This window comes from Anas platyrhynchos, chromosome 19, assembly GCF_047663525.1.
Source record: "Anas platyrhynchos isolate ZD024472 breed Pekin duck chromosome 19, IASCAAS_PekinDuck_T2T, whole genome shotgun sequence".
NCBI classification, from domain to species: Eukaryota; Metazoa; Chordata; class Aves; order Anseriformes; family Anatidae; genus Anas; species Anas platyrhynchos.
The window spans coordinates 10043642-10057107 of record NC_092605.1 but is presented as its reverse complement, the minus strand read 5'-3'; the positions used below and the strand labels follow the sequence as shown (position 1 = coordinate 10057107).

The 13466-nt window shown below is 43.0% G+C and overlaps 1 protein-coding gene across 3 annotated transcripts in view; it reads right to left on the bottom strand.

Annotated features, from left to right (window-relative positions):
• The window catches only part of COX10 (cytochrome c oxidase assembly factor heme A:farnesyltransferase COX10), a 101155-nt gene that overhangs the window by 19902 nt on the left and 67787 nt on the right, over nt 1-13466 (bottom strand). For all 3 annotated transcript variants that reach the window (XM_072025868.1, XM_027471235.3, XM_072025869.1), the window contains exon 5: nt 13213-13283. In XM_072025868.1, the coding sequence (XP_071881969.1) occupies nt 13213-13283 (71 nt within the window). The remainder of the gene's footprint in view (nt 1-13212; nt 13284-13466) is intronic.

The following is a 13466-nucleotide window of genomic DNA, read 5'->3' as shown; positions in this document are numbered from 1 at the left end:
CAGGGCTGCCTGAGCACTGGCTTCAGCATCTCCCCTCATGACAGGTAAATGAGATGATCGAGGTGAGACTGATGCCTCAGACTGATCTCAATATCGCTACTATGGACGTAAATTTCATCTGCATATAGTGTCAAAACAATTTGTCGTAATAAGAAGAGGAACAGCCTGCACCAGCCTAGCACGCAGATGGGTTGAAACTACTGGGAGCTCTGCAGTTCTTTGGCAGCACAAGAACACGAGTGATTTGCATCTCTGCAACTCCATTTTGCCATCATGGTCTGAGATACGAGTCCAGTGCATGAACAGTGTTCCAAAGCCATAATTAAAATCAGATTTTGGGAATAATCATCATAAATTGCTTATTATTACTGGAATCTGTAGGTACTAAAAAAGTCCCCCGACTACCCGCCTGAACGAGGCTGCCAGAGGAAGCCCCCTCTTTCTAACTTTTTCCAGGTCAGCAAGAAGTTATTAAGGCTTCCGAAGCCAATTCCAAGCTCAAACAAGAGCTGCAGACTGAGGTTTTTGCATTTTTCCAGCAGCGACGAGAGGTGACACAAACCAAAGCAGAATTTGCTTCTCTTCAATTCTTTCTGCAGCCAGGAAAGCTCGTTTCATGAGGGGAAGATGTCCACAGAAATCTCCAGTACAAGCCATCACCCTCCACAGCTGGTGATTTAGTTTTGCTCATGTCTTGGCATCTTCTTGGCTCCTTTGGCCAGACAACACCAAGAGTTGCCAAAAGCCAGTCCCGGGGTGGGAGCTGAGCCTGGATCACCACGACTGTCAGGAGGTACTGAGCTATGGCTCGGCCACCTCCCGCAGCTGGAGGAGCACCAGCAGGGGATTTTCTTTTTCTTTTTAAAGGATCAGCACCCAAAAACTGCTGAGCCCTCCTTGGAAACTTTGAGATCCAGCAGGAAAACTGAGGAAGGCCATTGGGCCCGGCAGCTGCCCTGGCAATCCCATACAGCTTGGAAGGGCAACGAGGAGCTGAGGATGTTACACACTGCAACAACATATGACTGTATGAAGCCTTCCTGCTCCTAGGACTTAGGTAATGGGGAAGAAAGACCATCTCCTTCCAGCACACATCTGGACTGTGTTTGCATAATTCCCAGCTCTGCTTCCCCAGATGGACAGACGCCTGAAACCGGCAGCGGGGTTGTCTTCTGGCACAAGTGCCGCAGTCAGCTGACAGCAAAAAATGAGCCAGAAAGCTGTAAAAGGCACATTTTGCCCTGAATAGCAACGGTAGCTTCCCTGAAACGATTTTGATGGGAGGCTAAAAAAAACACTCCAACAGCTTCTAAGCTCAAAGTAAGGAACAGATCATTCAAACCCAATCAGTAATCATGGCAGACAACTGAATGATGGCAATCTACCAACAGTGAAATTGAAATTTAACTTTCCACACAAATCCTTTCAGGCTGCATATTTATATATTTAGTAATAAAAACCATATTCATGACCATTGTCAGCTGTAAAAGTTATATAGTAATAACAACAATGCTAATGGAAACTGAAACTGGAACAACATTGTCTGGATCAGTAGCTTCATCACTGATGATTTTTCTAAAATGATTCTAATTTTTTGCAAAAGATATTAAACCCCAGAAGAGCCCTCCAGATAGACTGGGCTGCAGCGATAGAAAAAACATTCACACTCTGGGCTGAGATTTTAAGTCAGAGTGGTTACACGGGGATGCAGGATGGCCCCTAGTCAGCACAGCCTTGAGACAGCACATCTTTTTTACATACTGCGCTTATAGCATGACTAGCAAAATGTTTTTATATTCAACTACAGCTTTCAATTACAGATTTGATTAGTTTCAAGGAATAGTATTTCTTTCCAACTAAAAGGAAAAATAGCTTTAGCCCTGGCGGAATGCATGTGTTGCCAGACCCCTTTCTTCTTTCCTACAGATCCGACTCGGCATCAGGCAGCTTTACTGCACACAAGCAACTCTCCCTCGTGTATCATCTTCCCCAGGTACATTGTGGCTGAACACCATGAAAGACCCCCAAGCCTGCTGATTAAGGGTATCTTGCAAAGTACCAAAATGACATTAAACTGAACAAAATCTATCATAGAGCTAAACTGGAACTTTCTTAAGAGAAAAGTGTAGAGAAAGCTGTTACTACACATCCATTTATTCTCTCTCAGTCATGCAAGAGAGTCCATGGCTCATGACAAGGGCTGGAGGATGATTGATTTTAAAACTAAAATACGAAACTTTTAATTGGGAAGTCAATTTTTCCCCATTAGCTCCAAGCACCAGAATATGGGCTTGTCTGTCGTTTATTACCAAAGACTGACAAGATGTCCTTTGGGAGGCAGAAACAAGTGGGAACCTCGTAAGTCTTTTTTTTTGTGGTTTCCTTAACGAGTTACTGAATGTTGTCTTCACAGGTACAGAGTAGAATCTTCATTCTGCCGGTGTTCAGCCTCCGGTCTGAGCTGTGAGCAAACTGTGTCCTGGTGTCCCATCCCAGAGGATGTGCTCCGACAGCAAATCAGGTTCTGCAAGCACTACAAGAACTGGATATCAAATTCCCTTTACCTGGGTATAGCACTACCCCAGATTTTAAGATAACGTAGCAGACTTGTTGTAACTCTGCCTGCTGATTTGTTTTTGTTGGTTTTGTATTTGTTTTTGTAACCAGATTTTTGTAATTCAGTTTCTGGTAATAACTATGACAAAGACGTTGATAACCTGAAATTGGGCTGTACTTTTCCCCCAAATGTAACAATAAAATATGGGAAAATAATGGGAAAAAATATATACATGAAAAGTTCTAAAAGTGCTTTGTAACACAAAATCTTAGCTGGAGAGGAATGAAGTCTCAAGGGGAGGGAGGAAACTTGCAGAGTGCTCCCAAGGAGCTGGGTTAGCGAGCAGCATTTGGGCACTCTGAGATGAGGAGCTCAGCCTGCCCTTCCAGCACTGCCTCTCCTGATGAAGTTTACAGCCCTGCATTTCCAATGCACCTCTTTAAAATGCAAATCCCTTCAAAAGGAGCCTTCTAGAGGCACTAGGACATGTCCTTTGTCCCGGGGTCAGGCCAGGCCCATCAGCACCAAGCTGGTGGTGTTCTGAGGGCATCAGGACTGAGAGCAGGGCGACCAGGCAGGATTCAACCCTGAGCGATCCCTAAGGAAGGGATCCCCAAGGAAAGCAACACAGCGAGAATTTGGCATCCACAGGGCTCAGTGCTGGGTAAACTCACAGAGCTGGCTGGATGCTGTCAGGGAGCTGCTTTCTGGAGCTCTGGCACTAAATTGCCGACCACGCTCTGGCTTTGCTATCCAATATACTCGTTCAGAAGTCTACTTAGTGTAAATAAATACAAACTAGGATAAAATATCCCGTGTCTGTGTCAATTCATTTCTCTCCCAATGAAGAAACAACCCATGCATGGAGCCCAAGCCTCCCTGTCAGGGCTGTGCATCGCTATTGTTTAAAGGAGTAATTGACACTGTATTTTAACCAAATTGGAGGCAATTAGCTTCCCTCGCTCCTCAAGAATCTGAGCTGCAGATGTTCTGTCTCCCTTGCCAGAGCCAGGGACTTTAAAACTATCATAAACAAACAGGGCTAATTTAAAAGAATCATTTCATCTTGAAAGGGACACATCTCTCTTTTTTACACTTGCATAAATCAAAATTGGCTCAATTGATTTTGCTGGAAGTTTCCACAACGATGCCACATTTATGCTGAGACGAGGTAAAAGATTTCAACTCAATTGCAAAAAGAGAAACTGGAGTCCCACGCCTGGTATGGAGCTTTTTCCTAAGCACATCCTGCTCTCACTTTACCACCGTAGCTCCATGCCAATGATGCCAGGATCTGTTTTTTTGCTGCTCACAGATTCAAGTGTCTGCAGGAGGACTTGGACCAAGGCAAACACAGCCTGGGATGAGACAGCCTAGGAAACCTGGGCGCACTTGCAGTTTGTTAACACCATGTTAGCTAACGTTCAGTGTTTGCTAACAGTCAAAGTGAAATAAAACTTTTTATGCTGCCTGTTGTTACTAAGCAGAAACTTCAACTGGGCCCCATCATTTCACTCGAGGTAAGAAAAAAATTAAAAACGAAGAGGACCCGTACTTACAAAATGTTTATGCTCCCATTACATTCGCTATACACACCAGAATGCTAATCATAACAACCCTGAGCAACCCTGCCGAGCGTTAGCGCGCTCCTTGTTGTATGTCTTTGTTAGGTAGGAGTGAAAGGGTGACTAATAATATTCACAGCTTCCCCGCAGTCATGAAAATGTAAATATTTTTTTAAAGTGCTTACAAGACAAACCTACAGTAAATTTGAAAAATGTGCCCCATAATATTTAAACTAAATCCTCCTCTTTAACCTAACAAACCTAACCTTACAACATGGCAGTTAAGTGATCCATTCATTTTATTTCAAAATCTCAATTCTCTCTTCATTTAAGAACCGGAGGCCAGCTGACAAACAGAATGGATAATATGTTCTCTCCAGAAACATTTTTCTGTGATTTAGAGTGATTAAACCTAACACATGCTTCTGCTGAGCCTTCAGCCAACACTCGGAAAGCAGCAAGTAAAGAAGTCTCAGGCCAGTTCTCAATCTCGTTAAGACAGGGAAAACTGAAGTTTTAGAGGATTTATCAAACTAGTGTTCAAAAAAAAACATGTGAAAAGTTAGCCCAGCCATTCTTGATTGTGAAGTACAGGATCACAGACTCTAAATACATTCCTGGGAGCAATGAAAGTGAAGGAAATAAGTTATTCACTGCATCCAGAGACAGCAGAGAAAAAGCAATGGTCTGCAGCATGAGGACCCAGGCTGTAGACACCATTATTTGGAAGAGCACCTGAGCAGATGAGCCTGTCCATGTGCAAGGTAGGTGAGATCCTGCCTGTCTGTCTGCAGTTCCCTCTCCAACACTGTGAGCACGTATTCAATGTTCATCCATCATTTTAAGACACCACAGCACGCTCTAAAGTACTTGCCGTGTATCACCTGAGACACGAGCACTACACATCCTGGTGGCCGCTGCTACCATGGAGAACTTCTTCTAAGTCAGTAATTCCTTCGTTCAAAAACAAAGCCTGTTTATCCTTCCAAGCTACCCTTTCGTTGCTACTTATAACCTAGGTATGGTTATACTCTGACAACTGCCAGAAGTTGTCACTGACAACTGCTGAAGTTGTCAGGGTCCCACTTTTAACCTATACCAGTTAGGATCAACAGCTCTCAGTTCTGCTAGGATCAATGGTACCGAGAATGCAAAAGACAGTAACAAAAAATACCTTTGTGGTCCCTCATAAAAGACACGGGTACCTCACTGTGAGAGTACTGCAACCAGGGCTTCCATCGCTGTTTGCCAGGAGCCCAGGAAAAGGACCACAAACCGACCCTCCAAGAATGCAGGGACATTGGGCACGAATTTCGGACGGGCAGCGTGACTCAGTTCCAGGACTGGCCGCCAAGAACCAAACCCTCGGATCCTTCCTTTTTCCTCTTTCCTACAGCAAAATTGAACACGTAATGTTTTTGGGAAAATGAATCAAAACCAGAATCTCATCTCTAAAAGCCAACTGACCCTAGAGCAGGGCAGCCCACAGACACCATCTCGGCGATGAGCGCTGCCACGCCTGGCACACAGCAGGCACCATGGCAAAGCTGCTGCTTTCCCAGACTAGAGGAGGATGAGAACGGTTGTGTTTTGGGATTCCTGCTTTATTATTTTGGTGTGTTGTCTACTACGGCTAGCATCTGGAGTTATATTTTACAAATGTTCAGAAGAATAAACAAAAAAACCTCATATACCCTCAAAGTGCACAAATATAACAGAATATTGTCACACGCCGGCAGCAATATGAGTCACTGTGGCTCACACTCCTTTACAGCATGATTTATAATATAATATTCCTGTGATTCTGGACCCTAGCAGAAAAAAATCAAACAAAACATATCAAAGAGGCTCCCTGGACATCTTAACCTCAGGAATGCTGCTTTTCTAGACAGAAAGACTAAAGAGCAAGCGCCCGTGTTAGCACGAAGCTAATTAAAGTATAAGAAAAACCTTTCTTATATCTGCCTTGCCAAGTTGATAGCATGTAAATTATAACTTGCATAAGACATGATAAACTCTGTCCTTCACAGAAAGAAATGCACTTCTAACATGACTTTCTGTAAACAGATCTCAGGGCATAGCAGCTTCTAATCAGAGGCAGCTCCGTAATGGACTTGTTGAGCAGTGACATTTCCTACAACACTTGGCACGCGGTGAATAATGATGCTGTTGTGGTTAAACCAGATAAGGTTCAATACTAATACAGGGAACAAAGTGGGGGATTTTGACTGCATTAAGCCAAAATTTACAAACATGAACCTGAAATGTTTGACAGCCACGAGGCGAAAACTGCGCGGGACTTGGAGATAGGATCCTGGGTTTGAAACTACATTTTGGCTTGCTTGTGCAACATAAGAGAAAAAACTCTCTTTAACATCACCTTTAAAGAAAACTACTCACCACAAGTCAGTTAAAGGGATAAAAATTGAGGGCTAAAGCCAACGTCCAAAAGGCCCATCCACAGCAGGCACAACACTGAAGGATTAGTACACAATAGTTCGGCTGCCTCCAGCTAACGGGGCTCTACCCCCCGGCGAGGAGCTGACATGAGAGGATAAGACAACTCCATTAGGAGCCCGTATCACTTCTCTGCAGTGTTCCCCACGAGCAGATGGAGCAGCTATTTAGCCAAATGCACCGTGACTCCTGGTTTATACATGAGCATCTGGGATGTTTCCTAACGTGAGGCGATGCACAATGTACGCCGATTTATCAACTGTCCCATGTGCAATTAAGGATTCTGATAAATAATTTGGCGGTAAAGGCCCCTCAGCTGAACTGAAAAGCAGCAAGGCGTGAGGGGTCAAGTGTTTCCGCAGGATTTATATCCACCAAACAGAGCTGCCTACAAAGGAATGTCTCCATTGAGCGGCTGCAGAATCGCGGAGGGGCAGGAGGAGGCTGCTGAAGGCGCGAGCGATGCCTCCGCTTCAACTGAAATGAATCTGAATGTAATGTTAGTTCTTAGAACAGCCCTTTTTAGTGCCTTAAGAAACAAAATATAGATGTAGTTAGAGCTATGTAATTTTCTGCTAATACACATTTTGATCTAAGGATAATGTGCAGTATCACCACTTTGCTGTGAATTCTACAAAAAGACCCTAATACCTTAGAACCATTTAATCAGCATCCTATGCAGGCAGTGAATAGATAATTGAAATATAAGTACTGTCATCCATATCCCCTTTGGGAAAGTGACACAATAAGCATTATATCATTCCATTAGTCCATCCTTTGATGTGGGTTTTATTCTCATTAAACTATGTTTTAGCCTCAAGGTTTCTCCCCCCACTTCTCCATGACGTGGCCATGCCAGAAAAAAAAACACACACACACAACCTTGCTGCTCAAAACACGGCAACTACATTTTTACAAGTACTTGTACATGTCAAAAATATAAAGCTGCCTTTCTAATTTCTTGTTTACCAAATACAGTCAATGACAGCTTCTAGAAAACAGGGTGAAAAAAAAAAGGCAGCCAGGAGGGTGGTGGTGGGGCTGGAATGCATTTACTTGTTTTCAAATAATAAAGGTTGAATACAAGCGGGATAAAAAATGCTTGAAAAGGCTGCTCTGGTGGTGTCTGCTTTGAATTGTGCCCTGTTTAAACAAGAGGAAAGCCTCCCACTGAAAAAAGAAACATTTTTATCATTCAGAAAGATCTCAGGGCAGCCCCTTTAAAATGAGGTATTTTCTAAACAAAATATTGGAATGTTTCCCTGCAGGGAACTAGCATCTGATCTCTTAAAAATGATTATTCTTGAACTGTAGATTTATGGAGTTTTTGTTTTATTTGTTTTAACTTAAATACAATGAAACCTGTCTGAAATGACCACCCAAGGGAGCAGACCAATCAGCTAAGTAGAGGCTGATCTTTAAATGGAACCAAAGTTGTACCGAAACCCTTGGGGAGATTTTAAACTGCTGGCTTAAAACCCAGGGCTGGCTAAATGCTTAATGCGGGTCTCAGCCCTAAGCCGAGGACATGGATTTCCTCTCACTTACATCAGTGTAACTCCACCAACTTCAGGAGAAACGTTCCTGATTTACATTAGTGTTAGCAAGCAAAGAATCAAGCTAATTACGCTGAGTTATCAACAGTGATTACAGGAGATTTTTTCTTTTTTAATGCACGTGCACTTCCTCAGCACAGCAGCAGCAGGTCTGCTACAAGCAACCGAGTAGAAAACTCCGCTTTACACTGCCAGAAAGAACCAGACCTGAGTCTCAATGAATTTCTGAGTAAATAAAGGAAGTCTGACACGCTGCAATTTCCTATCAGAGAGCGAATCTTCAAGTTACGTACTTGCAGCTGGGACTACAGCTCATCAACACAAGCCATCAGCCAGAAATATTCCTGCCTTCAGAGCTCTTTTTGGGCTGATTCTTCAAGAGTTTGTCTTAGAGTTTAAACTGACCAAAGTCAACACTGCACTCAGAAATGTCAACAAGTAGGAAAAGTATTAACGTCTCCATTAATTACGGCAATAATTAAGAGTGGCCATAAGAACCAGGAGCTCATACACAACACGGAGGAGGTTAATGGGATTCCAGGAAAAAAGGTATTTACCAAACAAAACGAAGACTTATTTCTTTTGAAGCGTCCAAGGCATTATCTGTGTTGTGCCAAGTGAGCAGACTTAAAACTTCTTAATTGCACACGGAAAAGGAGAGCGAAAATATTTTGCATAAGGAGAGCACCGTTAAATTCCACAGCGTGTTAGTCACATGCTGAAGGTTTTTCAGATGAGACTGGATAAAACCTGGAGTAACCTGGTGTGACCTCCCAGCTGACCCTGCTGGGAGCAGGAGATGGGACCACAGCTCTGCGCGGTCCCCTCCAGCCCGAGCCACCCTCCGATGCTGCCCGCTACGACCAAGGGCTGTAGGACTGGGTCCCCAGAATCGCTGCGAGCTGCAAAACACTGCAGGGGCAGGACTGGAGGGGGTCTACACGGTCGTGAATTAGTCAGCTATTTAGAGCATGCTGTTTGATGACTGATGCGGCAATTTCCCACTTTTTGTTTTTCTGTTTTTAAGACGAAAACTGTTTTGTACAACTATTAAGTTTTTATGAGTGCTTAGCACAGCAGATCCAGCAGCACTGTAAGTTCATAAAACCAGACGCTTTTTAACAAGTGGGTATGCGGCTCCACGTGGAAGGGCAATCAAAACTGCCACTTGTACAACATAATGGAGCAGGACACTTGTCACACGAGAGGCTAAGCTCACTCAGCTACTGCAGCTAATACTGGAGATTTATTTAAATTAATCTCCAGGAAAATTAAATCCATTACTTTAAGAAGCGAGGGAATAAATCATACCCAACAGGAAACTAGGAAAAGCTGCTGCCATTTCAGTCAAATCTCGGGAAGCATGAGCACACCAAATTTCTTCTCGTCAATGACATAAAAACAACTCATAGCAGGAAAAATAATATCAGCTGTTGTTGTAATGCAAAACACAAATAGCCTTGATGAGTTTAACACTGCAACCGAAGTATGAAGAACATCTTAAGCTGTTTGTATTTCCAAACAAGACTCGAGGGGTCAGAGGAGGGAGGAGGACATGTGGGCAGGCTGGAATGATGGATGGTGTTTAGTGGCATGCTGTGTTTGGGTCTACTCTTGTTATTTTTGCAACAGGATGTCTCTGATTACTCTCTGAAGAGAGAATAAGGATGGTTACGTCTCATTGCTCAAAGGGGAATTTTTTCAGAGCCTTACAAATTAAATAGGACGTCGGGAAGCAAGCGGTCAATGAACCATCAGGTGCTGTTTGTCACAAATCTAGCAAGAGCATCAGAAGGTTCCCTGGGGGCATCAGCAGTGGGTTTGGGGCAGGCAAAAAGCTATACGTACTCTTTTCCTATGTACAGGAGACCCCAGCTCTGCAGAGTCCTTCGGTGTCATTGCCTGTATGGTTTGCCTGGTGTCAGAGCCAGAGGATTTTACAGCAGGGGCATACTGAGCGTCTTGGTAATTCTCTCAGCCATGAAGTTGATGATACAACATGTGGAGGACGTCACAAAGGATGGAAAACAATTACTGTCCCAAATTGCATCCTGCCAGAGATCTTTGCAGAACCAGCTCCTGGCTCACAGGGCGCTGCTGCCTGGTGTGATGGTCGGGCTAAAGCTGCCTTGTGTAAATACCTTTTAAGAGTGAACAGACACTCTGTGTCCTCACTTGAACCTCAGAGGCTCTGGTGACACAGACACCTCACAGCACAGCCCTGTTTCCTCGAAAGCTCCTCAGGCGCACTGATGCCAAAGCAAATTGCAGCGATTTGAACAAAAGGCTCAGTCGTGGGGACCTCAAACCCTGTGAACATGAACGCAGGTAACATGAACACACAAAAGCTTTGCCTAGACAGTTTGTTTTGGTTTGCTTTCTCAAAGCAAAGGCTTCAGACAGAAAGGACAGAAACATACAGGCTGTAAACACTTCCAGGGATGGGGCATCCACAGCACCCAAATGCCTCACCCTCTGAGTGAAGAATTTCTTCCTTATATCTAATCTTAATCTCCCCTCTTTTAAAGTGATAAATGGGGGATGGGGAGAAACTTTACAAGTCGGGTCAGTTACATGGACAGCTTTTCTTAAACCTAAATAACCTAACTAAACTGCTGAAGCTGCAAATGGAGGCCACAAAGCGAAACACATGAGAGTAATTTCCCTACTAGAGCCTAACATTTCTGATGAGCCAACCCCATAAGTTGGCTTATTGGCAAGAAAGACGTGCGCTCACCCAGGGCCTGGATGACTCAGGGACACGCAGGACCTCTCGCTGGGGTGTACCAGTGGGATTCTGGCCCAGGTCCCAAGCATCTAAGAGCTGTCACCAACCGTGACATGAGTTGCTGCAATTACTGGTATCATCCTGCTACCCGTACTGTCCTGACCCATGCAAACTAACTAGGGTGAATAAATCAAAGGGAAAGGAAGAATGGAAAATTAAGGAAATCACGTTATGTTTATGAGCAGTGACGAAGAAGGTGGATTGTAAAATGATGCACTGGGTATCACAGATGTTATACCACAACATAGTTTAAAAAGCACCCAACATCTCAGGATGTGAAGCAGCTAAAGAGAAGAAAATGTCAAAACTCAACTGTCAGACACATTTTTTGGACAAGAACTCAGCATAGACCCCAAGCTCTCTGGATTCTTTCCCAGAGCTGCGATACCAGTTTACCTACAATTTATCCAGTCTGTTTTTGACTTATTTTAGCATAAACATTTAAGGGTTTTATTTAATCAGCCAGAACAAACGAGTTCAAAGAACACCAGGGAATATGTGGCAAAAAACAGCAAGGTTAGATCACTTGCACTGGATTATTCTCCTCTGGCACACCGCAGCAGAAATAATCCCCGTCATGGTCTGTGTGTTCAAAAGTCTACAGGGAATTAGGTCAGCATTATTCAAGGTAAGTGACACTTTAAAGAACTTTAAATTAGCTGTTGACAGTCAGGTAGATAGATTGATGAGTGATTACATGAAGTCCCCAACATTGCCATTTTGTGGTGAAAGCAAATATGAAAAGGGGGAAAAGAGTAAGAAAATATGGTGAGATGGGTTTGCCGATCTGGGATGCAGTTGGTTCATTTAAGGACACTGGGAACTTCTACAACTAATTGTTTCCTCTAAATCAAAAGCTGTCAGAAAGTTTCCTAGCAGAATCACTGCAAGCAGTGCAAGTCAACTATGTAAGAAAGAAAGAGGGAAAGAGGAAGAGAGCTTTCCTTATCATCTTTCTTCCTAGCTGGCTGGAAGGGAGCAAGCCAGTGCTTCTGTTGCCGAAGGTCCACATACGAGGAGAGCAGAAGCGCAGAGCCCCTGAGCTGCACAACTCAGGCGGGCTTATTGCATGTACAACAGATGTCCTTACTGCAGTGGTCCCTAAAATACATTTTTAAATAAAATTAACTCAACTCAGGAATCTGTAATTAGCACCATCTTTGAGAACAAATCAGAACAAGTTTATTGAAGCGCTCTAACTATTTACAATGAGAGCAAATTTACCCTCAAGGTTCACTTTACTATTTTGTCTCAATTTTCTTGTAATTTCATCCATCACATTTTTTTCAGTCCTCCAAAGGTGATGGATAAAACACAGAAATAAATAGGACCAACTGTTCGCAGAAGCCTAAGGGAAAACAGAATTTTGTTATAAATAATCCTTGGCACAAATCATGGAAATGCAATACTAAAATTGTTTGTTGAATCATTTATGAATTGGGCCTTCAGTTTTAGTTTGCAAATAAGTTACAGTTTTTGTTGATGTTCTTTTTCACTTTGCTTTTTTAGCTGGAAAATGGCCTTTGAGAAACTGAACTGGTACATAATTCAGAAATCAGAGTGACTGATGGATTTTTTTAAGGGAATCCCTGTGCTAATACAGGACTCTTGTTGTATTTCAAGACAGATGATGAGAACCTAAAGGACAACCAACTTTTACAAAACTTTCTTAAGATGCCGCCATTTGGGGTTTTCATTTCAGCTTTATGCTAAACACATAAAAAGGGCAAAAACAACACGGTGCCTTACAAAACCACTAAAACAAAAAGATTTTCCACATAGGTCATTTTTAGCAGCACCTCTATAGGACAGTTTCTAAAACCGTTCAGGAAATCTTCCAAATACCTCTCCCAGGAGATTCAAATGAATGCATGTGATCCAACAGATAAATGGGAATGCTAAAAATAAGACACAATCTTGTGTTCGTTCCAAGATGGGGGATTTTGAAGATTTGTTGTTACAAACTAATGCAAACCTTGAAGGGAACATAATGGTGTGCTGCCACGCTGTGCATGTAGTCCTGTCACATGTACAGAAATCCACAAAGGCATGGAAATTTTGCTTTCTTGAGGATTTCGGTATTTTAGAGGACAGCTGATTACCCAAACTCCTCACATGAAAGTTATAAACATGAAAAAATATCAAAGAACAGAGAGATGCATTTCTTTCTTAGACTTTTGTCTGTAAATTGCTATTTTTCCTCATCTGAAGAAAGAGAGACGCTTGGAGACAGATAAAAGCAACGTAAGACCATTTCTCATTAGCTGGAGCAGGTGTGCTCAGCCTTACCTGATCTGTCCTCGCACCAGTGGTCTGTTTTTTGTCCTGTTCATATTCGAGTCAAACGGAACCTCAAAGAACTGTAAGAGAAAAAAAAAAAGGAAGAACCGAAATGAAAGGATGCCGGAAATCATGCCATGCGTGGAATGTGCCGGCTGCATCTGCAGGTGCTTTCATCTCTAGTTTTGAAGGTTCAGAAATACAACTGAAATGGCAATCTCCTTTTACTGAACTTTGATAAGTCTGCATTAATACTTTTGGCA